The following is a 27,727-nucleotide window of genomic DNA, read 5'->3' on the forward strand; positions in this document are numbered from 1 at the left end:
CTCCGGTGGGGACCAAAACAATGAATCCAGTGCACTGTGGTCAGTGCCATGGACAGGAGGCAACCTAGAAGAACACCTAGCTGTATCTTGAGGCATTTAGGAAGACTTTTCTGGGTAAAATGACATCTAAGTTGCAGTCTAAAGGATAATTAGTGGTTGTCAGTTAAAGAATAATATTTCACATAGTGGGAAATATGGCAGAGATATAGCAATAAAGACATGGGATAAACTTCCTCTTCTGGAAAAGATGGAAGAACAGGATCTGGATGTCTTTCTTCCTGAAACAACTAAAAAAAACTGAATGAAATATATGGGTTTTTGTGACCCTGGATCTTAGACAAAGGATGGGGATCACCGAGAAGCAAGTTGAGTCTTACTGTAGCTCCAGCTTATGCCTCTGGAGGGTTTCTAGGCCCCACCCAGGGAGGGGACCAGGCAGAGCTCAGGGTTCAGCCTGAGTCGAGGAGACAGATTGGAAGTCCAGAGAGGAAAGGCAGCTAGAGTTCACAGAGGTGCGTGTAGAGAGCAGAGAGGTGCAGGGGAAGGCTCTCTAGAGGTCTGCAGAGAATCTCCATCTCAGTTATAAGTACAAGGAAGCTACCCAACAAAGGGGAAAGAAGCACCAAAAAGATGAGAGGGAGCAATCCTCAGAGACCTCACAGGCCTGGGAAAGAGTTCTTGCTGTGAACTGGCCTGTCTCTTCCAAATGCAGATGTTGGATCCATAACCCATATGTGACTGTATTGGAGACAGACTTTTGAGGAGGTGATTAGTGTTAAATGAGGGTGGAGTCCTGATATCATAGAACCGTTGACCTTGTAAGAAGAGAAAGAAATGATAGAACCATGTAAAAACATAGCAAGAGGTGGTTGAGCCCCAGTTGGGAAGAGAGCCCTCATAAGAAACTGAACCTGGCCAGAATCATCTTCTGGGACTTTCCAGCCTCCAGAACAGTGAGAAAGAAAATTTCTGCCATTTAAGCCACCCATTCTATGGCGTTTTGTTATGGCAACAGACTGGTACAGTCAGTCTTTCCCACTAGTCAGAGTGGAAGACCTCATAATTCATGGTACACCACTTAGAACACTTAGAAGAGGTTTGCCTTAGCAGTACAGGGAAAAGACCAGGTTAAAGCTGCTCTGTTTCTACCAAACAAAGCAGACAGACGTAAAACCTGAATCCAAACAAAGCTCAAGAGTATTTCTAGAAACAAAAATGTGCAGCATCCAATAAGGTAAAATTAATAATGTCTGACATCCACTCAAAACTAACCAGACAAGTCAAGAAACAAGAAAAGACATAGATGATAAAAATGGTAAACAGGAATATTTAAAGAATTATTTTAATGTAGTTTCATATATTCAAGAAGCTGGAGGAAAAATTAAGCATGTTAATTAGAGACCTTGAAGATATTAAAGGATACTAATCAGACTTAGAGATGAAAACTATAGTATCTGAGAGGAAGAATATACTGGATGAGATTAATGCCAGGTTAGATATTGCAGAAGAAAAGATTAGTGGACTTGGAACATACAGTAATAAAAATTATATACTGTCAAATAAAGAGAGGAAATGGAATGACAAACATGAACAGATGATTAGTGAGCTGTACAGTAGCGTCAGGTGGACTCATAAATATGCCATTTGGAGTTCCCAGAGAGGGAAGAAAGAAAAAGTATTAAGTAAATAATGGCCAAATCTGTACTGAGAAAGAAGAGATCATGACCCCTCCTGTTTTAAAGTTATATCACAGAACAGCAGTAATCAAAACAGTATGATACTGGTATGAAAGCAGAAACACAAATAGTGGAATAGAGTAGAGCCCAGACAAGTCCTTATGTATGTGGTCAATTGATTTTCAGTCAGGACACAAAGGGGAAAGGATGGTCTCCTCAATAAAAGCTGCTGAGAAAATTGGATTTCTACATGCAAAAGAAATCGGACCCTTACATTACACCATACACAAGAATCAACTGAAAATGGCTAAAAGACTTGAAATATAAGATCTAAACCATAAAATTCCTGGAAGAGAACTTGGGGAAAAGCTCCTTGACATTGACCTTGGCAATGGCCTTTTTATTTTTTTAATATCATACTAAAAAATCAGGCTACAAAAGCAAAAATAAATAAAGGGGACTACATCAAACTACAAAGCTCCTAAACAGGAAGCAGGCAAAAAAATAAAAAGTGAACCTGCAGACTAGGAAAAGGTCTTTACAAACCACATATCTCATAGGGAGGGGGTTAGGATCCAAAATTTATGAAGAACTCTTAATGGCTCAATAGCAGAGCCATTAATATTGGGTAAAGAACCCAGACAAATATTTCTCCAAAGAAGACATAAAAATCAACAGCAGGTGTTCAACATCAGTAATCATCAGGGAAATGCAAATTAAAATTAAAATCATTATGACATACCTCCTCATGTTGACGTTGATGATAATGTTGAGGAAGGGAATCCTGGTACACTGTTGGTGGAAATAAAGATTAATATGCCATTATGGAAAACAACATGGAAGTTCCAGAACAACTTAAAAACAGAACTACAGTATGATCCAGCAGTCCCTCTTCTGAGTGTGTAGAAAGAATGCCTGACCTGCATTATAAGAGCTATTACAGAAAGTCCTTCAGGTAGAAGCAAGGTGATGTCAGGTGAGTATTTGGATCTACATAAATGAATGAAAAGCACTGGAAATGTGAATATGTGGTTAATTTTTTTTAAAACTTCCATTATTTAAAGATTCAAAAGATAATCGACTCTTTAAATGTAAATAATAACAATATACCGTGGGGTTTGTAACCTAGGTAGAAGTGAAATGTGTAAAAACAGCACAAAAGCCAAGTAGGAGAGATTGACATTTGCTCTTTGCATGGTCTTATGCTGTGTGTGACGTGGGATAAAACTCTGACTGGTAGACAGGGACAGGGAGGATGTGTACTACGAACCCAAGGCAACTGTTATCAGCCAACAGACGAGTCAAAAGAAATCACAAAAAATAGTCCAAAGAAGCAGAAAAAGAAGAAAAAAGGAGCAAAGAACAGGTGGGGAAAATAGAAAACAGAGACCAGCAAGGTTGATTTAAAAAACCCAGCCTTATCAGTAATCACATTAAATGTAAATGGTCTAAACACCCCTCTAAAAGAGCAGAGCTTGTCGGATTGGGTAAAAGACAAGATCCAAGCAATTGCTGTCGACAAGACAACCCACATTAAATGTAGAGGTACAAAGGAGGTTAAAAGTGTGGAGAAAGGTCTGCCCTGCTAACACTGACCACGAAAAGTCTGAGTGGATTTATGAATATCTGCCAAAAGAGATCTTATGGTAAAGATTATTATCCAGGATAGAGGATCATTTCATAATGATAAGGTGATTGGTTCTTCATCAAAAAGACAAAATCTCAGCCAAGTGCAGTGGCACACACTCGTAATCCCAGAGGCTTGGGAGGCTGAGGCAGGAGGACCATAAATTCAAAGCCAGCCTCAGCAATTAATGAGAGTCTATTTCTAAATAAAATATTTTAAAAAAGAACTGGGGATGTGGCTTAGTGTTTAAGTGCTGGTGAAGTCAATCCCTGGTACCATTAAAAAAAAGAAGAAGAAAAAAAATCTCAAATGTTTATGTGCTTAGTAATAGAGCTTGAAGCAAAAACTGATAGAAACATGAAGCAAAAACTGATAAAACTGCACATAAAAATAAAGCCACAATTGGAGATTTCAGTACTCCTCTTTCAAGCACTGAAATATATAGAACAGGGCACCTAACATGAGCAGAATATACATTCTTTTAGTAATACATGGAATTTTTACCAAAATGGAACATTCTGGGTCACAAATCTAATGTCAATAAATTTTAAAAGATCATATTGTATAAAATTGTATAAGAACTTCATCAAAGAAGATATGGAAATAATAAACAGTTGGACATGCAGATAATAGAGATGTTCAGCATCATTAGTCATTAGGGAAATGCAAAGTAATTTGCAATGAGGAACCAGTGTGTGCCTATTAGAATGTTTAAAACTTGAAAAACCAGCCACACCCAATGTTGATGGAGATGAATTGCTGGTGGGAACGTGAAGTAGCACAATCACCTTGGAAAAATAGTTTGATAATCTCTTAACAAGTTAAACATACACCATGCGTATGAACTAGCCATTCAGGTCCCAAGTGTTTACCTAGGAGAAATGAAAGTTTTTCCCCATACAAAGATTTTTATATTATAGCAGCTTTACTTGTAACAGATCCAACCTGGAAACAACCAAAATTCTCAGCACAGGTGAGTGGAGAAGCAAGTATGGTGTGTCCATATAATGGAGTACTACTCAGTGATGAAAATGAACTGTTAAATCAGGCAAAAATAAATAATTATGCTAAGTGGAGGAAGCCAGGCCAAAGAAAAAGAATATCTACTATGTGATTCCATCTAAATACAATTTTAAAAAATGCATACAAGTCTTTAGTGACAGAAAACAATCAGTGGTTGCCCAGGAATGGGGTGGGGTGGGGGGGCATCGGATGGAAGGATTATAAAAAGGCACCCAGAAACTTTGGGGGTGAGGGATGTGTTCATTATCTTGATCATAGTGGTGATTTACAGGCATAGTTGTACATTGAAGCCTGTAAAACCGCATTCTTTAAATACGTGCAGTTTATTATATGTCAGTACAACTCTGTGAAGGTGTTAAAAACTTCTTCGCTTAAGTGTGCCTGATACGTGTATTAGCTAGGGTTCTCCAGAGAAACGGAGCCTGTGATGTGTGTGTGGAGAAAGAGAGAGCTAGAGAGATTAAGAGTGATTGGTGACAGCTGGGAACAGTGGCTCGTGCCTGTGATCCCAGCGGCTTGTGAGACTGAGGAAGGAGGATCGTGAGTTCAAAGCCAGAGCAACTCAGTGAGACCCAGTTTCTAAATAAAATATAAAAAAGGACTGGGGTGTGGCTCAGTAGTTTACCACTCTGGGTTCAATCCCCAGTATCAAAAACAAAGGAACAAAAAAACGGATTGATGAGGAGGAGTTGGGCCACTTGATTGTGGAGCCTGAGAAGCCCCAAGATCTGCTGCAGGCTGGAGGACCAAAGAGCCCGTGGGGTGGTTCTGAGGCCTCAGTCTGGATCCGAAAGCCTGCAAACCAGGATCTCCGAGGGCAGATCAGGAGACGGAGGGAGCACCAGCCAGTCTTCCTCTCCCTCTTTATTCTACAGAGGCCCTTTGTGGAGTGGCTGAGGTCAGCTGCCTTGGGGAAGCCCCTTCTTTCCTCAGTCCACCAATCTGAATGCTAACAATCTCTTCTGGAAACAGGCTCAGGACACACACGGAAAGAGGGTCTAGCCGGGTATCTGGGCATCCTGTAGCCCAGGCACGGTGTGCTCTTCACAATGAGATTGGTTCTAGCATTTGGTACAGAAGGGGCAGTAAAGTGGTGATTCGTGAGGCAGGAGAGCGGAAGCAAGAAGCCCGCGGTCCTAGCACCCCGCCTCATCCCGAGGGTAGCGCCTGCACGCTGAAGGCTTCGCGTGCACTGTGGAAGGTGCATCCCACGTTGGGCCGGAGGGTGGTGTCAGTACAGGAGCAGGGGCACCGTCAGGAAGCTGGTGTAGCACTCTTGGCGAGAGTGAGTGGCTCCAGCTAGGATACCGCTGTGGATGGAGTGGAGGGGAAGAATCTAGAAGGTTCCACCTGTTTGCTTGCTGGCCGCCCTGAGCCGGGATGGAAGAAGAGTTTGATGACCCAGGAAAGAGGATTCCGTGGGTCCAGAGCAGCAGTGGAGGAATCGTGTTTAGAAATGAGGGGTTATATTTCTTCCAACTTAACAGAAGGAGGAAGGAGAGGCTGGGGGCACGAAGCGGAGGAACCACCATCCCAAGGCTTCTGTGCTCCCTGGGGGACGGCAGAGCCGCCGTTGGGAATGAGGGAAGAGAGCAGAGATCTGCAGTGCCCACCGAGGAGAAGGAGAGAAAACAGATTCGAGGCACAGCCGGGAGCTCCCCGTTGAGATTGAGAGTCAGGAAATCACCGCGACGTGAGTTCAAGTTCTCTAGTTTTGTTGTCCAGCATCGGACACCCAGGTGTGGCATTGAGAAGGCAGACAGTGGGGTCGATCCAGATTTAGGGCTCTGTCAGGTGACCGTGAGGACAGGACACCAGGCAGGAGATGTGCGAGTGAGAGAGGCAGTGGAAATGTGATAGACGGGCCACCAGCCCGCCGGAGCCGGGGGCTGCTTCCTCTCGAGTCTCTCCACTGTCTTCCACTAGTGGGCGCCACTGTCCTCAAAACCATCGCAGGAGCTTCCTGATGGTCTCCCAGCCTCTGGCCGAAAGGTGGGGTGTGGGACGTCAGGGTGGAGCAGTCCAGGAGCCCAGAGCCTCAGCCACCGACAAGAGAGATGCAGGTGTGGGGTGTGGAGCAGGCCAAGCTGCTGCGGAACTCACACCTTGGAGGCATTCGTGGGATGACGAGAGGACCTAGAACCAAGAGGAAGATCTGCCAAGAGCCTCTTCCGCTTAGTCTTGAGGTTTCCAAGAGGAGAGCTCGTGTGTCGCTTTCTGACCTGAACTTGGTCACTGCTGGCCTCTAATCCTGCTTCTCCCTGCCCCCAAGCTTTTCCTGGATCCCACCGCCTCCAGCCCCAGACTGCCAGTCTCCCAGCAGGCAGCCCCTCTCCCGTGTGCGGCTCTGCATGCTCTGGGCGGGGGGTCAAGAGCCACCCGTGCTGTGAGACTCATTTTTTCCCTTGGCCACCACTTTTCTCCTTTTGCAGCATGAGCTCCTTTACTTGTTTGGTTTCTGCTGACGAATTTTTAGCCGTGATTTTTGACAGACTTGTGTTACTATTTTTATTATTTGTTCCTGGTTCTTAGGTGTTGGGGATCAAAGATTCCATGCTAATGCCTTCATCTACCATCTCATCCATGAATTCAAATGCATACTAGTATTTCTTATTGTTGACTTTTTGATGTGACCTTGTTTTTTTTTTTTTTTTTTTTTTTATGAGAATGGTAGTGATTTAACCTAGCGGAAAACCAGAATCATATGAATTTCAGCATGTCGATAAACTGGTGGTAACTTACTGGTTTGTTGCCAGGAGGCAGCTGACCACCCTTTATTTGCTTCTTCTGACAGTAAAAACCACAGGAATGTGGGTTTCAGGTGCCTTCAGCTGCCATGTGAGCCTCTGAGTTCCATCCGATGACATTCTGCTCCTTCTTACCCGCAGGGCGGTGTGGGTTCTGCAGCAGTGAGTCAGGCAGCTGGGAGGTGGCGTTTCTGCTGCCCTGAGCGGAGTTCTGCTCTTGGAGTCACCCCCTGCGCAGGCGTGGCTGCCCAGCGAAGGCCTTTTACAAGGCCTGGTGGCTCCACCTCAGGCCTGCCCTGGTCTGCACAGCCCTGGGACTTCCCTTGTTTTATATGGAATAAGAATGAAATTAAAATGAGACTTGTATTGACATAGCTGATTAAAACTTTGAAATTCGGTTTTGTCCGCCAATCCTTTTATATAGGTGTGACTCATTTGAAGTAAACGCCTACCATAGAATCACAGAAATTCTGTCAGTGATTTTTTTTTTTTAAACTGGCTCAGAACAGAACATCCTCTTACTGAATACAATAGGTTAAAATGCCTCACCCCACCCACAATAATACCATGGATTTGGGGCACCTTTTTTTCCCACTGTTTTCCTGTTGGTTTATCACTTAGCCCTCCTGAAATCCTGATAGGTAAAGTGAGGAGCCTTGATTTTAAAAAAATGCACATGAATGTTTTAAAACTCCCAGCCATGTGGAGACGAAGGGCATCATGGGTAATCTTCATCCAGTCTCAACTTTCTGCTTTTCTTCCTCCCATCTGTCCCTCCCTCCATAATCCCCTCTAGTTACTGTCCCCTCAGCTGGGAACCCTAGAGGGTTCTAATCTCCTCGCCAAGGGGATGGAATCCGAGAGGGTCAGAAGGGGAAGAAGTCCCACCACAGTTTCACATCTATGAACCCCTTCGGAAGGGGTATAGGGAGGAATAAACATCCTTATATCTTATGCCATTCTTGGCATAAAGAAGCAGGCCTGGGAAAATCGGGTAGCCTAGCCCATCTCTCTGACTCCAAGGCCTCTACTTTCCCTCTTAAAAGGAGAGATTTGTCCAATGGAGAAAGTCCTGTTGGTGAACCCTGGGCAGCATGGTGCAGTGGAAGAAGAGCCTAGACTTTGGAGAAGAACTGAAATTATAACCTAAAAAAGAAATATCTAGTATCACTGCAGCCTCAGAAGCAAGACTAAGTCCTTAGCTGAGAATTCCTGATCATAGACAAGCAGCTGTTCAAGCTGGCCCAGAAAATGGTCAGAAACTGAAGGGGCTGCCTTCATCTTCTAGAGTCTCTAATGTTTTATTTTCTTCTAATTTCTGGTTTTCTATTCTAAACATGGTATAACTTTTGATGGTTTTTTTTTTTTTTTTTTTTTTTTTTTTGGAGGTATTGGAATCTCTGCTGGTCTTTCCCTGGATTTGTGTGTATAGGGGTGTGGGGGGGTGTGCTTTGTACTAAGTGTGATCACTTAAGCTACCTTCTAGCAGAAGTTAAAGTTCCTAGAGAAGGGGAGACTAGGGATGAACAGGCACAGAAACCCTGTCTATTGTTCACAGTCCTAGTTTTTGATGTAGAAGAGATCTAGAAATTAGTTGTGTCTTCTCTAAAGCCTGATAGTCCCGTTCCCCAAACTGAAACCCTTAGCATCACTTGATGGCAGAATGCCCCGGAAACATGCTGAGTTTTAATGAGAAAATAATTCTCCTGAAAGTTGATCCTGCACGCCCAAGTTTATAAGTTTGCTGTGGTCACTTTATAGTAAGTACTGAGTGTCAGTCTTCATGTCTTTTTGCATTTCTTCCAGAGGTATGAAGACTATGGAATGACTCCTCCCTCTGGCCCATTGCCAAGGTAAGGTTTCAGAACAAAATGTATTATGACTGTCTTTCGTAGACTGGTCTTTTTTAATTTTGTAAACTCACGTTTTTTAACTAATATGAGCAGATACAAAACTGTTTTATATGTCCTCTATATGTAACCAGAAAAGGAGGGGAAAAAGTTAGGATTTAAGTTCTGCTTCCAGTAATGACAGACTAGAGAGTTTGAACCAGTCCTTCTCCTGGGAATACCTGGAAAGCTAGATAAGATATTAAATTTTAAAAAACTCCAAGGGCTAATGGAGATATACAGCACTGTGGGAACCCAGAGAAGTGAGCCCTGCTTTGGGGCCACTTTTTTACCCGTGGTATCTGCTGACTCCAGAAGAGGCTGAGAAAGTGAATGAAGCTTTGAGAGACTCGGTATAGGGCTGGGAGGAGGAGAAGGAGAGGAGACCTTGATAAACACCCAAGGTTTTGAGTTCCAACCCTTAGGCCCTGGGAGAAAGGCTGGGTTATAGGTAGATTGGTCCCTTCTGGACCTGACTTTCAGCTTTGAATGGTGACGAGGGATTGCTGCCTGGCAGAAACACATGTAAGTCCCCCTGGGAGGGGTTAACACATTCCAGGCCTTACACTGTTGCTACACTACATGTCACACATGGACATGCACACAACCAGGCATATGAGAAGAAAAGAAAATATAATTGAAAACAAAATCAGGAGCAACGGCAAAACAGAATCACAGGGAATCCAGATATGGGAACTGTCAAACACAGATTTTATAATTATACTTAATATGAAGTTCAGTTTTATTGTTTGGGAAGATATAAAAGTACTACTTTATATTAGACTGTTGCAAGTCAAGGATTCTGGTATGATTGTTAGGTTAACTCATAACACAATGCTAAAAAGGCTTAAATATAATAAGGAGAAATAAAATAATTTTAAAATAAAATAACCCAAAAGAAGGTAGAAAATGGGAGAAAAAGGAACATGAAATTGACAGAACATACAGCAAGCCAATTTAAGATGGTAGAAATCTAAATTCAGATATGTGTATGTGTGTATATTTGTGTGTGTGTGTGTGTGTGTGTGTGTGTGCATGTAGTTTTACTAAATGATAATGACTAAATATTCCAATTTAAAGACCAAGGTCATTATATCGAATTTAAAAAAGGGTATTTGGCTTATGAGAGACACGTCAAAAAATATAAAGATGGGAAAGGATATAGAAAAATTTGAACACGATTAGTCAGCTTGAGTAAAATATGGAATGTTCAATACTACAGAACATGCAGTATTATCGTTATTTTTTGCATTGGGGAAAGTACTGGGGATTGAACCCAGGGTCTCCCACCTGCTTGGTGAGTGCTCCACCTCTGAGCTGTATCCCCAGACTTTCTTGGTATTTTTTTGGGGGGATAGGGTGGGGTACTGGGATTGAACTCGGAGGCATTTGATCACTGAACTACATCTCCAGACCTATTTTGTATTTTATTTAGAGACAGGGTCTTACTGAGTTGCTTAGTGCCTCACTTTTGCTGAGGCTGGTTTTGAACTCGTTATCCTCCTGCCTCAGCCTCCCAAGCCACTGGGGTTATAGGCATGCACCACTGCACCCTGCCGGACTTGTGTTTTGTCTTGCTAAATTGCTGAGGCTGGTCTCAACCCTGTGATCCTCTTGCCTCAGTCTTCTGAGTAGGTGGGATTACAGGCGTGTGCCACTGTGCCCAGCATACCTCGTTAAAAATACATTTTATAAGGGCTGGGAAGCATTTAGCTCAATGGTATAGCACTTGCCTAGCATGCACAGGCCTGCATTCAATCCTCAGTACAACATACACACAAAAATAATTAAAAATTTACTATATCCTGGGCCATAACTAATCTTAAATTTCAAAGAAGTGAGATCACTCAAAGTATATTTGTTCATTCTAGTAAAATTGTTAGAAATCAATAATAAAAGATAATTTAAAAATTCTTGTATATTTGAAAATTAATCAGTACCCTGGTAAATAACACATAGTGCACTTAAGAAATTACAATTGAAATTTTAAAACATTCTAAAATGAATGTTTTATATGTGCACCACAAATCAAAAGTTGTAGGATCGGCTGTAGTAATGTTTGGGAAGGGAGTTGTTACCCTTAACACATATGTTGGGAAAGAAAAATAGCTGGAAATCAACACTCTTAACTGTACATCTCAAGAAGTTACAAGAAGAATATCCAATTAAAGAAGAGGGAAAGAAATTATAAAATAAGAATATAGACTAAAATAGAAAACAAATGCTATAAATGAGAAGACCAACAAAGTGGAAAATTAGTTTTTGAAAGTTAATAAAATTGATAAATCTGGCAAACTTAAAAAAAGTCTGTGTAACAGATCATCAATTGGAATAAAAAAGACACATTAATATAGATCTTAAAAGATTTTACAAACACATTTTTGTTAATAAATTTAAAGTGGAAAAATTTCTAGAAAGAGAAAATCTGAATCATCATATAACTTAGAAATGGAAATCATAATTAAAATTCTTCCCATAAAGAAAACTTCAGGCCCAGATGGCTTCAACTGTGAATTCTGCCAAACATGATGGAGGGAAAGGTCAATGTTGTACAAACTAATAAAAATAGAAAAAGAAAGACTACCCTCAAGTCACTTAATGAGACCAGGGTCATTTGGACACCAAGGACAAGGACATAAGAACAAGGTCATTGCAAGACTGGAACCATTAAGGGCCAGTTTCACTCTTGAACATAGACATAAAGAACATGAAACCAAATACTAGCAAACATCCAGCAACATGTACAGAAGAATATCATTTACAGCCAAATTGGAGTTATTCCAGCAGTGTGAAGGTGATTTAGCATTTTTTAAAAATCAGGCAATGTAACACATTGCTTTAAAGAGAACTAAGGAAAATCTCATTTCAGTAACTGCAGATAAAATGTAATTTTTTTAAAAAAGCCAGTATGTCCTTGATGAAATAGTGAAAATTAATTTTATTCAACCTAGGCCCTTGAGTCTTTCAAGGTGACAAAAGTGGAAGTACTGACTATACAAATAAATCCCTTCTTCTGGATGGGGGATTTTAGAGGAAAGCACTCGCTCTGCTGTTCGTGACTGAATGGAACCAACTGCTTCCGTGCTTTTTATTTAAACAACTGACGAATATTCATGTTCAGACTTGGGGGTTTGTCACTATCTTGAATATGAATGAAGTGAACTTCTTATTTCAAGAAAAACAACTGACAGTCTATTTGCCAGTGATAAAATTGAGCTTTCAAGTGAAAATTAGACTTTCAGAACCTCTTGTCTGCCATGTTGAACTTGACAGCATCCTAGTATTTTTCTCGATGAGGTTGGTGGTGCTAGTGAAGCGAGGGGAATTTTTGACATTGTAGAATTAAGTGTGTGAGTGTTCATAGTGTCTTCCTAGTTCATTGAACTGGTATTCCCCAAATGGTAAATGCATGGGTTAAAGAGCCATTCAGAGTCAAGATAGAGCCAGTGGGGTCTGATGGAAGAGAACAGTGCTTTGGTATTATTTCAGATCCTACATTGCTACTAACCCTTAAGGAATTACCACTTAAGTTTTGGTGGTATCAAGAATATCTGAAGTATTATTTGAATGCTTTCTAGAAAGGCTATTAAAATACTCTTTCCTTTTCTAAGAAATGTTTAGTGAGGGCAGATTTTCTTCCTAAAATCACGTGTGTCAACTGACTGTATAATATGTGAGAATTGAAGTGTCTTCTGTTAAGGAAGTCTGAATAAAATATAAGAGTGCCACTCTTCACTAATATGAGGGAGAGTGATTGGAGAATATAATTAAATTCACAAAATTGTTAACATGTGATAGGTTTGTATTATTTGTAAATGAGTTTTTAAAATATTTAAACATTTTCTTAGTTTTAGTTTCTTAACACCATTAGTGTGGAGAGATATAGTCATATAAGCAAAAACTCTTGAGTTCCTCAATAATTTTTATGTGTTTAAAGATATCCAGAGAACAGAAATAGACTACACTGCCTTAGAACACGCGTTTCAGCCTCGATGGACAGCCAGGTCACCTGTGGAGTGTTTTAAAAGCCCGTGTCTGGGTCACACCTCGGGAGGTTCTTGCTTACCCAGTCTGGGGTGAGGCGTGGGCACCAGGATTTCATCTCCTCCAGTGATACTGATGTGCAGCCATGGCCGAGGACCACAGCATAATTGGAATTCTGAGCCTTTCTTTGTTCTGGAAACAAGCATCCTGTCTTCTTCTTTAAATAGAAGAAATATATTCAATCACCCAGCACAGATCAGTTAACCTCACCTTTGTACTGAGATAGGCCATGAAATAATAAAAGCCACCCTCTGGGAGTGGGTTCCATTGCCCACCTTGCAGGAGCAGGAGGAGGATAAACAAGTAGACAGAGAAGTCTTCATTTTCCACAGGGTGAGGTGGCCCTAGTCAGATGCCAGCACAGGGGAAACGTAGTCCTGATGCCTGTGCTTTGCCTTCAGACCCGGTTTTGGCCCTGGGCTGCTGCCGTCTTCAGAGCTGGCGCCCCCTGAGCCCCCGCAGCCGCAGTCATCTGCTGAAGCTCCATTTGCTTCCAGAGGGATCTATCCAGAGGAGATGCCATCCGTGGCCCGGCCCCGGCCTGTTGGGGGCACCACAGGTAATGTGGCGATCGAGCTTCCATTTTTGCACTGTGGGACATTTGCTTTAGGAATAAATTCAAAGACTATAGTCTAGGCTTCCCAGAGCATCAGCGTCTTAGTGTTTTGTGGTCTTTTCTAGGGCCAGAGCTGTTTTCGCTCAGGTTCTGGTAGAGACGAGGACAGGAGGGGGAGGGGAGGGGCAGAGCCCCTAAGACTGATGTCTGCTGCTCCTTTCCGAATCAGCCCCATCACATGGAAACCAGCCCACCTCTTCCCGGGAAAACATTTCTAAATTCCTCCAGTAAACAGAGAGGTCTGTTGCAGCACCAGGGGTGGCATTAAAAGAGAGTTTAAAAGAAGGTGCATTTGCCCACCCCTTGTGATGCGTAACCCTCAGAGTTGCTGGGAAGTGACTAAAAGGGAGATGTCTTTGTTTTCTTTGGTCACTTTTGGGAAGATATAATCGCTATTTTCTCCTCAAGTCTTGCCTCTCTTGGCTTTTCCCTTCTGCCTTTTTAACTATGGGTTGAGTGTTCTTTATCCAAAATACTTGGGACCAGAAATGTCTCAGATTTTGGAGGTATTTTTCTGTCTTTTTTTTTTTTTTTTTTTTCCATAGACTTTACTAGCTGAATATCCCGGTCAGAAAACCCCCAATCCAAAATCCTCCCAAATCTGAGACTTCTTGAATGTCATGTCAGCACTTGAAAAGGTTTGGACTTTTGAGCATCTTGGATTTCAGATTAGAATGCTAAACCCACGTCACCTCCTTCCCTTTTCTTATTGTCACTTTTGTGCCCTTGTGCCCATGCCCTCCCTCAGCTGTCTCAGACTAAGAGCAGAGTCAGTGGTTGGGAACCTGGAAGCTGGAACCACCATGCACCGTGTGGACACCTGTCTGTCCCTCTTTCAAGTCCTCATTAAAAGAATCATCCTAATGCTGTTCCTGGGTAACCAGCACCACTTCCATTTGGTTATTTGATGGTGCTAGTCATGGTTTCTCATTCTAGCATTATTACAATTTAAATCCCTGCAAATAGCTTTTCTTTATTTTAATAATGTAAGGGTTTTCCTTTAGCCTTCTGAAATTAAAATAAAAATCTGTAAACAGAATATCTCCACATAGGAAGTTAAGTCTCCAATTTCTGTTCTTAAGTAAATATAGGCTAAAGTGTTCAATTGCTAGAGATTTCTTTGAAGCCAGAGAGAAAATAAATCGTAAAGTCTTCTAAAATATATTTATTTCATTGATTTGAGAAACATTTTGTACAATTTGGTTTGCTTAGTATATTCTATACAAAGATACAAGGTTTTTTAAAAGACCATAATTAAAATGTGATTAAATTTCCTTTCATGTATTCAGTTTTGCTTTTTTAAAAAGAATCGTAAGCATCTGTATTTTGATAGTCCAACTGCTTTTGGTATTTGTCTGTTTTAAGACACGTGTAAATGTTTGAGGAAAGGAGGGGCTTTCTGATTTTTAGTAAATAAAGAAAAAAACGAAAAATGATTTCTGAATTGAGAGGCCTCAATAATTACAGTTAGATAAGGAAAGAATTTATTTTCAGAAAGTAAGTTGAGAAGAAAAACAGAAAAATACATTTGTCTCCCCTGGGAGTTTTATGTTAATTTCAAACCCAGAACATATCCTCATCAAGTTCAGCACATGTTTCATACTTATGAGGAATTTGTTCTGAGATCTTCATAATCCCCCAGTTTTCAAAGACAGCTCTGCTTTATAATCAGTGTCCCCAACTGGTCCAGTAGAAGTGTATGTGGAACACCTGAGAAAACACCTTCAGAACCCCTGAGGGGGACCTGCTGGTGGTGGACAGTGTCCAGCATGGAAGGGTCACCCCACCAGTTTACCTGTGGTTCAGACTCATCCCAAAGTGACAAATGATCATTCCATTGAATAAAACTTGAACTTCCGAGTGGGTCGATACTGAGTAAGCTCTATTTGTGAATGCTTTTCTGCGTTCCTAGAACATCTGTGATGTTTTAGACTGAGCTCTCTCCCTATTACTTACATAGCTCTGTATTCTTTGAGAATCTTTAAAAACATTTTTTTAATTGTAGATAGGCACAATACCTTTATTTAATTTATTTATTTATTGTACGTGGTGCTGAGGATCGAACCCAGTGCCTCACACGTGCTAGGCAAGTGCTCTACCGCTGAGCCACAACCTCAGCCCTCTTTGAGAATTTTAAGGTTCAAGATCATCTTACTGTGTTCTATTACAAAACCTGAAAGTCACTCTTTTATTTTTTCCATTCATTTTTTCACCCTCCTTTTTGAAGACTGGGGAACTATGGAACCATGACATGTTAAATAATTTATTTTCCTATTTTATGTCTTTCTGGAAACATACACCTTTATAATGTCATCAAGAAAGTAGTTTAGACCAATTCCAAATTTGCAATGATTGTGAGAGGTTTTTCCATTTTGGTCTTCTAGGATGTTCTTATATCTTGCATTGTGTTAGTCCTCAAAACAAATAATGGCTGAGCACAGTGGCACATGCCTCTAATCTCCGTGACTGAGGAGATTGAGGCAGGAAGATCACAAGTTCAAGGCTGGCTTTGGTAACTTGTCTCAGAATAAAATATAAAAGGGTTTGGGGGTATAGCCCAGTGGTAGAGCACACTTAAGGTTCAATTTCCAGTACCACAAAAAAAGAAAAAATATATTCTGCTGTGCTATGGGGCTTCTCATACTTTACAGATGCTGTGCTTTGCACTGAGTATTATTTCTCCTATGAAATGTTGTGTATTTGGGCCTTGCTGCACCGCATATGTACTAAACAAAATTCAGATATACTAAGTCTTTATTAAAAATCTCGATGATTATAGAAATTGTATGTGTCACTCATTTGAAGAATAAGTTTTCTTTTAATAATTTCTAGTAAGAGATGAACTTGTATAAAAATTTATAATGGAAAATGTTGGGATCTAATAGAAAAAATTATCTTTTTGGATATGGAAAATTATGAAACATATATTTCTATTCATATCAAAATGAAATACTGGGGCTGTGGTTGGGGCTCAGTGGTAGAGTGCTTGCCTAGTACATGTGAGGCACTGGGTTCAGTCCTTAGCACCACATAAAAATAAATAAATTAAATAAAGGTATTGTGTGCATCTACAACTAAAAAAATTAAAAAAAAAAAAAGAAATACTACCTAGGGAAAATTTGTGGTATATTTTAGCCAAAAGTTATTTTTATGGAAGATAGCTCTTATAAATTGACAAATGGGCAAACCACAAAAGAAAAATAGGCAAAGGATGGAAAGAAAGAACTCACAAGAGAAAGGTGTGTGTAAGCCAGGTGTAGGTAGTGGTGTACACCTATAATCCCAGCTGCGTGGGTTGAGGCAGGAAAATTGCAAGTTCAAGGCCAGCCTGGGCAACTTAGCAAGACCCTGACTCAAAATAAAATAAAAAGGGCTGAAGATGTAGCTCAGAGGTAGAGCACTTACCTAGCACGCATGAGGCCCTGTATTCAATTCTGGTAGTGCGTGTGTGCATGCACACATGAGAAAAAATAGAAGAAGATGCATGTGTGTATATGTGACCCTATTAAAAAAAAAAAAAAAAAACTTGGAAAAGCTTCCAGTTCTGAAAATAGTTTAAGAAATACAGATTAAGACCACACTAAGGCATAGCTACAATCATGGATTATTTTCTTAAGAATGTTGTGTGATAAAATTTGCATCCAGTTTCTTCATCTGTACAATGGGCATGAGTATTAATTTCCTATAGTTGTTTTGCTGATAAAAAGATAATAGATATAAAGTGCCCCAAATAACACTTAGTATATCATACATTTTCAACAAATATTAGCTGCCTTTATTATTATTACTATTACGTTATTTCAGTGGTGGTATAAACGTTTAAAACATTTGGAAAGCAGTTTGGCAATAGGACTCACAAGTCTTTGATTTGGTGCTTTCACTTCTAGAAAGTGAAAGGAAGTCCCCTAAATCCAAAATATTGCAGAAGAATTATGTGTGCCAAGATGTTTATCACAACATTATTCAGAATAGCAAAAAAATCGTTAGTTTCTTAGATTCCCAGTAAGTGCATTACTGAGTAAATTGCACAGCTATTTAAGATGAAAATATAAAAAGTCAGAAAAGAGGTGCTAGGCAAGGTGGCGGGCACCCAGAGTCCCAGTACTCAGGAGACTGAGGCTGGAGGATCTCTTAAGACCAGCCTGAAGACTGGGCAACTTATCAAAAATCCTGTCTCAAAAAAAAAAAAAGAAAAAAAAGAAAAGAGGAATTTAGGATTCACCAGTTGCCACCTTGCCCACATGTGTTTGGTACTTAATCTATTTCATATCTTCCAATCCTTGAAATAACTGATCAGATTTTTAACAGCATTGGGAAAGTTGGAAAACCAGGCCTCAGGAGTAGTCTTGTCAGAGGCTCCACGCTCCATGTGGAGTCGGGGAAAGCCTGTCCTGTAATGTTGAGTGATCAAAGCAGGAAGCAGAATCACGACTGGATTCTGGATAAGTGTTTCAGTGGAGTTCATTGCTCTGGCTGAGGCCTGGACAATTTTTCCTGACTTTCAATTACCTATATAGATATATCGATATATCTATATATATATCTCCAAATTAAACCAGTGGGGCGCTCTCTTTCTCAACACAGCTGATGAGTTGAGGTTGATAACTAGATGATATGGGTAGGAGTGGGCTTACATTGATAACTAGATGATATGGGTAGGAGTGGGCTTACATTGGAGGGGCCCTCCCTTCCATGAATTCTCAGAGCATGAGCATCACAGATGAGCTTGATCCTGGGAGCATTTGAAAATAAGTATGTCATAGCACATGCAGATTTTAGGACAGGAGTGCAGCTCAGTGGTAGAGTACTTGCCTAGCCTGCAGGAGCCCCGGGTTCTATCTCTAACACTGTAAAAAGTAAAGTAAAATAAAATAAATAAAGATGCCTTTTTTCGTCCTTTAATTTGCAGTGTAGGAATATTTCCAAATGCCAAAAGTTGGTGGTAGAGGAAAATAGGTTATTTAACACCTGACCCGCAGAGCCACATGAGGCTTCAGGTTTCCCAGTATATAGGAGTTAGTGCCAGAGGGCCAGTGGCCCGACCAGTGTCCCTCACTGGTGAGCAGAGGTGTGTGGTGTTGCTGGTGCTATGACTCAGTCGTGGGAACACTGTGAGGAAGAGGGCCTCCGCCTTCTGCATTCCAGCCTTTTAAGACACAAACAGCTGGGCACGGTGGCACACACCTGTAACCCCAGCGGCTCGGGAGACTGAGGCCGAGGTTCGCAAGTTCAAAAAAGACCTCAGCTACTTAGTCAGGCCCTGGGATGTGACTCAGTAGTTAAGTAGCTGGATTCAATTCCTGGTAACAAGGAAAAAAAGAAAAAGGCATATTGGATATTCTGCTCCTTGTGAATCTCAAAGTCACAGGCAGCAAGAACCAGGCCTCAGCTTCTTTATGGCTCCAAACCCCTTTGATTCAGAATGATTCAAAAAATACGAAGCATATTTTAAAAATGAAAATAATTAAAAAATCAGCAGGGCGGCCCTGGCTGTCACCCTACAGACAGCAGAAGTGCCCTCCGTGATCCTTCGTCCTAGACCTTTGATGTCAGCAGGTACTGAAAGGGAATTGGAGCCGCTCCTGGGCGTTCTCTTAGGAGAAGTGTTTCTGGAGATGCCGCTGGTGCTGTGCGTGGGCATTGCTCCTCCCTCGTCCTTAAAGGAGCCAGTGGTCAGAGTTGACGGTATTTTTCTCCATAGCCTTCCTCCTATAAATGCTGACCGGGCCACTGCACCCTGTTCCTCCCAGGCTCCCAGATCCAGCACCTGACGCAGGTGGGCATTGCTAGCAGAATCGGGGCCCAGCCCGTGGAAATCCCACCCAGCAGAGGCGGCCAATATGGGGGACCAGGCTGGCCTGCATATGGGGAGGATGAAGCAGGGCGAAGAGAGGCCGTGAGTATCCAGGACGTGGGCCATGAGTTAAGCTTCTCATGTAATCTTTTAATTTAGCTGCTACAGTTTGGGGGATCCATTTTTCAAACCTATGTTTAAAGAAAAAAAGTTTTAATCTCCCTCACTATTTTCACCTTACTGTGTTTTTGCTGTATCCTGTAGTAAACTCTCTCCCACTTTTGGGAAGCCTGTGTATTTTCTTGAGGCAGATTTCGATGGCTCTAAGTAGCAAGTCTGAACCTGAAGGTAGATAAGATCTGGCCTGGGTCTTGGTGTGATCACTGTGTAGACCGCCCTGATCTCACCACTGTGCTTCTTTCTGGCTCACTGATGTCATTCTGCCTTGGCCGCTGTGTGTGGATGGTCTTGGAGTAAGCGCACAGGTCGCAGGGTTTCAAGACAGGCTCCACTCAGTGGGGGAACAGATAACCTCTCCAAGTACTCTTCACTGTTTTTCTCAAGAATTTCATATCCTCAAGGGATAAATTAATGAAGTTTGGAAAATACAAACCAAAATACCACTTTAGGTTTTACCTCTATCTTTATGCTCCTACTTTTATTGAATTTCTGCACCTTCCTAGCAGCTATGCTAGAGCCCTCTCATGGCTCGACACTTTATGTGGTGACAGTAAATTCACATTAGAATATGGTTTTCCCCAAAAGACATTTGTTAGACTTAGGACTGCAAAGCTTAGAGCTTTGCTTGAAGTTTATTGACACTTTTTTTTTTTTTTTTGCCTTCATTGTGCCTTGCTTAGTTTCATGACGTATTTTAGGTTTTCTAGTCAAATCCAGTAATGTTCACTTTGAAGGATTTCTTTATTGCTCTTTGGAGAAGTGGAATGTAGAAATAAATAAGTCAGGACTAGAAGGCCATGTCTCCCTCACTTTTAGCATTCAGGTTTTTAGTACACAGATTTACCACACTGACCTGGACACTGATTTAGTGTACAGACCTGAGGCTTTTTTCCACTTGAAAAAAAAAAATGAAGATTATTTTTAAAATGAAAAACGATCACTGAAAAGCATAATTGTTCTTGTCAAATGAAGGCCAAATTAATCTGTATTCTGCAGACATGAGCAGAACTGTCGTCTACTTTTGTGTGTGTAACTTAACTTTAAATTGCTCTCGATAGACACGCATGGAGAGACGGACACTGGCCTTGGTGGCACATGCCTGTAATTCCAGCCACTCAGGAGACTGAGGCAGTAGGATCACAAGTTCCAGGCCAGCCTCGGCAACTTAGACCCTGTCTCAAAACGAAAAATGAACAGGGTGTAGGAAATAGCTCAGTGGCACCCCTGGATTCGATACCCAGTACCTCAAGACAGACTGATAGATAGGTGACGGATGGGAAGCTATGTAGATGATTGTAGGCAGGCAGGCAGGCAGGCAGGCAGGCGATACAGCTCAGTGGCAGAGGGCTTGCCTAGCATGTCACATGCCTTGGGTCTGAATCTCAATGCTGCAGCAGCAACAACAACAACAAGGAGACAACAGATTGACAAGATGGAAGGTGACCTTGTGATCTGGCTCAGGCTCCACGGCCCCAGCACGAGTTCTCGCGCTCTTGGGACTCCAGACCCGGCTGAGGCAGTGATTCTTCCCATCCCCTTTGCCCCAGTCTTACCTCCCTCTGCTCTCAAGTGTTGCCCTCTGACCTCCACCTTCATGAGGTGCTCCCCCTCCCTCCCTGTCTTTCCGGCTCCCAAGTGCCCCGTTTCCTGTGGCGGGGAGTCCCACACCATCGCCAGCTTCACCCATTCCCTCCACACCCTGCGACATGGGCTCAGGCAGCAGCACCGGGCTAGAGGGTTGGGCGACGGGGTGGGAGGTGGGGGTAGCCCCTGAGTGGTCCCAATGCCGATTTGAATCTGATGTTTCCTGGTGTCCTCACGTGGGAAGTGCAGTAACGTTTGCCATGTTTTTCAGCCTCACATGCTCGGACATCAAGATTATTCTTCTTCACCGCTGTTTCAGGTGCCAAGGACTTCAGGCAGGGAGCCCTCAGCTCCTCCCGGGAACCTCCCTCACCGGGGGCTGCCGGGCCCTGGGCTGGGTTACCCCACCAGCTCCACGGAAGACCTCCAACCCGGCCACTCCTCAGCCTCCCTCATCAAAGCGATCCGCGAGGAACTCCTCCGGCTCTCCCAGAAACAGAGCGCCGTGCAGAACTTCCACAGCTGATGGGCCTCGCCACAGGCTGGCCAGTATCCGCTTCCCGTGGAAGCAAGACCAAAAGGAAGTCAACTGAGTGGGTGTTTGTAGGAGGAATGAGCATCCTCGGGCCCCTGCCTGAGGGAGGGAGCAAGTTGCAATTTTAGAAGATGCCAGAAGTCATACAACAACTCATGACACTTCTCCTTGATTGGCAATTTGGTGGCCACTCGGGTTCTGTTGAAATGTGTGTACTTTTGGCCAAAAGCCAGCAACATTTCACAAAAACAAAACATAAACCTAAGCTAACAAAATGACTTAAGTCTCCTTTTTCAAGGCAAAAGATGAAAATGCGTAGATGGCGTCGGGTTGGAAGGAACCGAGCGATTCCAAGGGATTCAGACTGACGTGTACGATGCACCTGCTGCTTTGTTTTCTAAGAAGAGTTTTGAAGACGTTTTATTCACGGCTTGATTTCCCTCTTTTTCTCCATAGGAACTTATTTTAATAGGAATATTAACAACAAGAATACTAAGACTGTTGGGAGATTTTTTTAAAAAGCTACTAGTGAGAAACCAAATGATAGTTCTAGAGCCTGATGACTCCAAACGAAGCCATCGCCTGTGTTCTTCCTCCTTTTTCTGGTGCTACAGCTCCAAGGCCCCTTCGCCTTTGTGTCTGTGAAATGCAACCTTGGCTTTGCAGCGGAAGAATGTGTCCAAGGGTTCATTCTGTTCTAGGGGAGGAAAAAAAAAAAAGCAACTCCCAAGTGGTGGGGGAGAGCTTAATATTTATTTGGTTATTCAAAATACATATCAGAATTTAGATTTACCTCCTTGATTGTGTTTGCCATTTAATCACGGGGCTTGTGCACCTCCTGATGGGACCCCATTTCAGCACATACCATTGAGGCCAGTCCTGCAGAATGAGGCTTTCAGGAGGTCCTAACTGGTAGATCCTTGCATTTTGCTCGTGATCTTGCTCACAAATTATGTTTGAATGAGAAGTCTTATGTACGCAGACGTTATTTAAAACAAATTCCCAGGACCACCAAATTATTGTGAATCCATCCCTAGTAACCCATTCCCTGTGTTCAAGACCTGGAAGTGGAACTGAGTCCAATTCCAGACTTTCTTCAATGAATCAAGAAGTGTCAAGAAGAATTTTGAGACCACAAGGAAAAGGAGAGAGTTCCCCCTCATTTCTGATTTTATTGTGTTATTACTTTGTTGAGTGACTATTAAACTGTCTCATGCACTGTGGGCCAGAGAGAGGGGGTCATCTCACTTAAAACATGCTCCTGAAGTAAACATTTCCCCATGTCCCACGTTATAGTCAGAAAGAGAGTGACATTCTGTTTTCTGGTGCCTGAGTGAAACTCAGGAAATGCAGGCTTACAGAAGAGATTCCCACTCTGAGCCTCTTTTTATCAGATGAATTAATACTTTTGATTAAACAGCAGATAACAAGGTAGAATTTGGGACTGTGCTTTAATCAAAATCTGTGTACCTGCGCCAAGTTTTAAGGATCCGGAAACAGCTAGAACAAGCCTCCGGAGTATAATCATTGGTTCCATAATCATGCTTTACTCCCTTCTTGGTTAAGCTTGTGGAACACATTTAGAGTTTGGGGACACAGGGAAAGTCAGTTCTGGGGAATTCAAGGGTAGCCATTTTTCACCTGCATTCCACTGAAAGACTAGGGGTACAGAAAGGTAAGTATGTTAGTCAGCTTTTCGTTACTGTAACTGAAGCATCTGATGAGAACAATTTAGAGGAGGAAGAGTTTATTTTGGGCTATCAGTTTTCAGTCCATGGTCATCCAGCTCCATTGCTCTGGGTGCAAGAGGGTACAGAACATCGGGATGGAAGGGTGTGGTGAAGGGAAACTTCTCAGCTCATGGCAGCCAGGAAGCAGAGAAAACAAGGAGCCAGGGGCAAAATATAATCCCCAAGGGCCTGTCCCAGGGCCTGTTTCCTCCAGCCGTACCCAACTTGCCTGCAGTTGCTAACCAGTGGTCCCTTCAGGTTTCAATTCAAGCTGGGCTTGGTGGTGCATACTTGTAACCCCAGCTACTTAGGCTGAGGCAGGAGGATCCTAAGTTCAAGGCTAGTCTGGGCAACTTAATGAGAACTTGTCTCAAAATAGAAAGGCCTGGGGATGTAGCTCAGTGACAGAACACCCCATGTTCAATTTGCAGTACTGCCAAAATCAAATGATTAATCCATCAAGTGGATTAATCCACTGATGAGGTTACAGCTCACGACCTAATTATTTGCCTCCAAACATTCCTGCATTGGCTCTCACATGAGCTTTTCAGGGAACACCTTATATCCAAACCATAACGGTAGGTCTGTCGAATAAATGACTGGCAGCCTCTTGTCAGGCAGTCCCCAAAGGCTCCCAGTAGCGTAGGAGAGAAGGCCCCATTCTGGGCTAGATTTCTTACCTCTTGGTCTTGGCTTAATACCAGACTGTCCCTAAAATGGATCCTCTTTTCATGCCACTCAGAAAGAGCAGGTTTCCTGATTATAATATTAAGGCTTAGATATCCAAGCAGTTTTATTATGGACACCTTATAGTAAGTTCACATCTTGTGACAGCAGATGGAATAAATGACCCTTTCTCTCCCCGGATTTCTGCTTGGTGTTGTACGTGTTTTGCATCTCATGTGTCCTGAAAATGGTTACCTCCTCTGTGTGTTGCAAAAACGGGTCTCTGCTTCAAAGGGTGTGGCTGCAATAGCAGATTGGATGCCTTTCAAACTGCCACAAAGGGATTCTGCCTGTGCTCTCATTCTTAGAACCAATACACCTTTGAAGAGAAGTCAAGACCAAAGATGACATATAACCAGCAGCTGGTGGCGTGAGCAGGTCCTGCGGTTGCCAGTGCTGGGTCGTTGTGTGAGGCACCCTTGGTTTGCGCTTGTTGCCCCTAAGCAGCTGCTGTAGTAGTTTACCAGTTACCAAATTCAATGTCCTGACTATAGTGGGATGCACCACACCCGGTGGGTCTTCAGACACCCCGTTAGCATGCTCTACTTTAAAAAAAAAAAAAAAAAAATCCTTCTGTTTGATCATGCACAACTTTGGAGTTCCATTTAAATTTAAATTTTATGTCTAATTTTTTCCTGTTTTAGAAATTCTAGTTGTAACAAACTATAAATTGGAGTCAGCGTTGTAGAGGAGATTGTTAGACTTTTTAACTAACTCCCTGTGACAGGTTCCTTCTCTGAATTTCATTTTCCCTTAATCCACAAGAACACGCCTCGCGGGCCCACCTCCCAGGTTCTCGAGTTGTGAGAAAGTGAGGTGTTCCCGTCTGCAGACACCCCTTGAGGACGGAGCATCAAGCACTGTGAAAACGAAGGACGTTCTCTGTACGAATTCCCTGGGATGGGTGACGGGACCGCCACCATCTGCCAGTGAGGGTTCACACGGACGCATCCAGAGCAGGACTCAAAACCCCGTGGGACTCATGCTCCTCACCTTTTGTTTTAAACTCACCCCCCGCACACACCTTTCAAAGGGCATCAGTTAATTATCTTTCTGCTACTGCCTTTCTGTGCTTCTGGCACCAAATAGGTCAGCAGCCACGGAGCCCTGTCTTCTGAAATATTAGAATCTAAGTCAGATGGTACAGATGGGTATAAACAATGGAAGAGAAAAAAATAACATGGGTTAAAGATCCATAAAGTTCAAATGCACAAGTGCTTTGGGTACTCAGAAGTCATGGAAGTTCCATGTTGGGAAGTCATAGGCTCTCGGGGAGAGATCAAGTCCCTGCCAGTGGTGAGATGCACGAGATGAGCCTGTAGTGGGGAAGGGTGTTGAAATTAGTGTTTGCTGGCGTTGGAAATGAACTTGATCCTGAACAGTGGCAGCGTGGCAAACTGCAGCGTTGAGGATGATTCCGAAGAGGAGGCAGTGGTGCTGGCGGATGCATTTGCTGTGACACGTGAGCAGACGACCAAGCTGGTGGAGATGTACTGATGGAGGTCTCAGGGGCGGGGAGCAAGTGCAGGGGACCAGGAACTGCTAAGCGTCCAGTGTAAAGTGTGCAAATAGTGACAAGAATGATTCAGAGGGTTGCCGCTTAGAGCAGACCTTGATGGCCAGCCTTTCAGTAACATTAACCCTTTTTGGAGCATAGCAGATTTTAAATAAACGTATTTGGCTTTTTTATAGCTACACATTTTCCTCAAATTTTATTTAATGCCAGAGTGTGTGTGGATTTTGGTGGCACATGGCTCTTAAGGAGTGGGTTGTTGCCAACCAGATTTTATGGGGCAGGAGACCTGTGTGTTGCAGAGCACAGGAGGCATGCTGGGAAAGCGTCAGCTGAAATGAGGAACTGCGCTTTATGAGTCCCCCATTTCTCGGGTACAGGGTCAATGTTTACTGCGTTTGTGCGACGTCTTTCTGAGCTCTCCAGTAACCAAGCCAGTCCCCCCAGAGGCGGTCTGCGTTGGCAGCACTCCACGGGTTAATCATTAAGTGCCCCTCTCCTTGCCCTTGCGTCCTGGAGCCTTAGACGTGAATGCATTTGACGCTTGGAAGGACAGCCGGCTAGGTTCTGGGACAGGGCACTCCTGGTCTTGAGTCCCACACTGACTTCAGCTCTCCCGGAGTTCTCGCCACGTCATTTCTACCTCCAGAGCAAGGCTCCAAAGCTGGTGGCCAGTCTTCTCATCCACGCTGGGCCCAGGCAGGGACGAGGGTGCCTCCTGGGTGCCTGCGGGTGGTCCGTGTGAGCACAAACTCGTTCCTATGGCCAGTCCATTGAACTTCGGTTTCACCTTTACTCCAACAGCTGCAGGAGGTGTTTCTATGAGCCATGGCTGTGACATTCTCATAAAATGTGTAGACTTGACACTTGTCACCTAATGAGCAGGGAGGGCCCAGGTTTCCAGTTTCTTTTGATGTTTTTGGAGGAATTGTTGATGTTTAAACTAGAACTCCTTTGTCCACTGTTGAAAAGACTTGAAGAACGCCGTGAGGCGGTACAGCACTCAGTCCATGCTTGTGCAACAGCACACTTGATCCTTTATCTCAAGAATGTACAGCAGAGCAGGGCATGGTGACACACACCTGTAATCCCAGTGACTCGGGAAACTGAGGCGGGAGGGTCACACGTTCGAGGCCAGCCTCAGCAACCCAGTGAGACCCTGACTCAAAAATAAAGAAAGATAAGAAAAGGGCTGGGGATGTAGCTCGGTAGTAGAGTACCCCTGGGTTCAGTCCCCAGTGAGGGGTGGGGGACATGACAGCATTGAAGTATAGGATGAAAATAGTGTCTTTGGAAACAAGCAGGAACCATTGAGAAAGTGAGAGAAGCAATCAGTGTCTTCGTCTGATACACTCTAGTACAATTTGGTGTCCCACAGGGTAGATAATGATCCAGGCTCCTTGCTTTGCTTTCTGTCTCTGGGTTTTTCTGCTCTGGCACCACTTCGTGTTTAAAAGGTAGAAGGGACCGGGAACCAAGGGAATGATTCTAATCTCGCTGTCCCTGATGGCCCAGAACCTTCTTCCCGGACTACTCGGAGCATTGTGAATGCCCTTTTCTTGTGTCCACCAGGTTTAAACTTGACTCCCAAGTGTGCAGGTTGGGAACAGTATGGGTTGGAGGTCAGGCCAGACACCTGCTCTGCTCCTCTGGCAGATGTGGGGAGGGAGGAGGGAGGTACTAGGAACTGCATCTTAGGCATTAGCTCATTTGCTCTGAGCTGCAGGGAGTCAGTTCAGAAAAGTGGATGGGGGTAGGAAGACTCTCCACTTGGCCCTCCTCTGGAGCTTCACTGGGGACCCTGGAGATTAGGCTAGTGTTAACTGGAGGGGTTGCCTCATGGATTTCCCTGGGGTGCCAACCTGTCTCTTCTTGGTGAAGACCCATGTACTTCTGATTCTTCCTGCACCCTCTTTCCTAGGTCATGACTATTAATGTATGAAACTGCAGAGAAAATTGGGGCCATCCGTGGCATCAATACTGCAAATTGAACCTGACAATCATGATTTGCTGGTCTCAAATGGGCACCTAAATCTCAGTATG

At 43.1% G+C, this 27,727-nt stretch overlaps 1 protein-coding gene across 5 annotated transcripts in view; it reads left to right on the plus strand.

The window, feature by feature from the left end:
- KIAA1549 overlaps window positions 1-27,408 on the plus strand; it is a 143,280-nt gene extending 115,872 nt beyond the window's left edge. For 4 of the 5 annotated variants that reach the window (XM_079150075.1, XM_079150074.1, XM_079150076.1 and 1 more), the window contains 4 exons: window positions 8,880-8,926; window positions 13,408-13,565; window positions 19,373-19,518; window positions 21,452-27,408. In XM_079150075.1, the coding sequence (XP_079006201.1) occupies window positions 8,880-8,926; window positions 13,408-13,565; window positions 19,373-19,518; window positions 21,452-21,706 (606 nt within the window). In that variant the 3' untranslated portion in view covers window positions 21,707-27,408. The remainder of the gene's footprint in view (window positions 1-8,879; window positions 8,927-13,407; window positions 13,566-19,372; window positions 19,519-21,451) is intronic. The other variant, XM_079150073.1, reaches the window with a different exon arrangement.
- Window positions 27,409-27,727: the final 319 nt, after the last annotated feature.

This window comes from Sciurus vulgaris (assembly GCF_902686455.1).
Source record: "Sciurus vulgaris genome assembly, chromosome: 8".
NCBI lineage: Eukaryota > Metazoa > Chordata > Mammalia > Rodentia > Sciuridae > Sciurus > Sciurus vulgaris.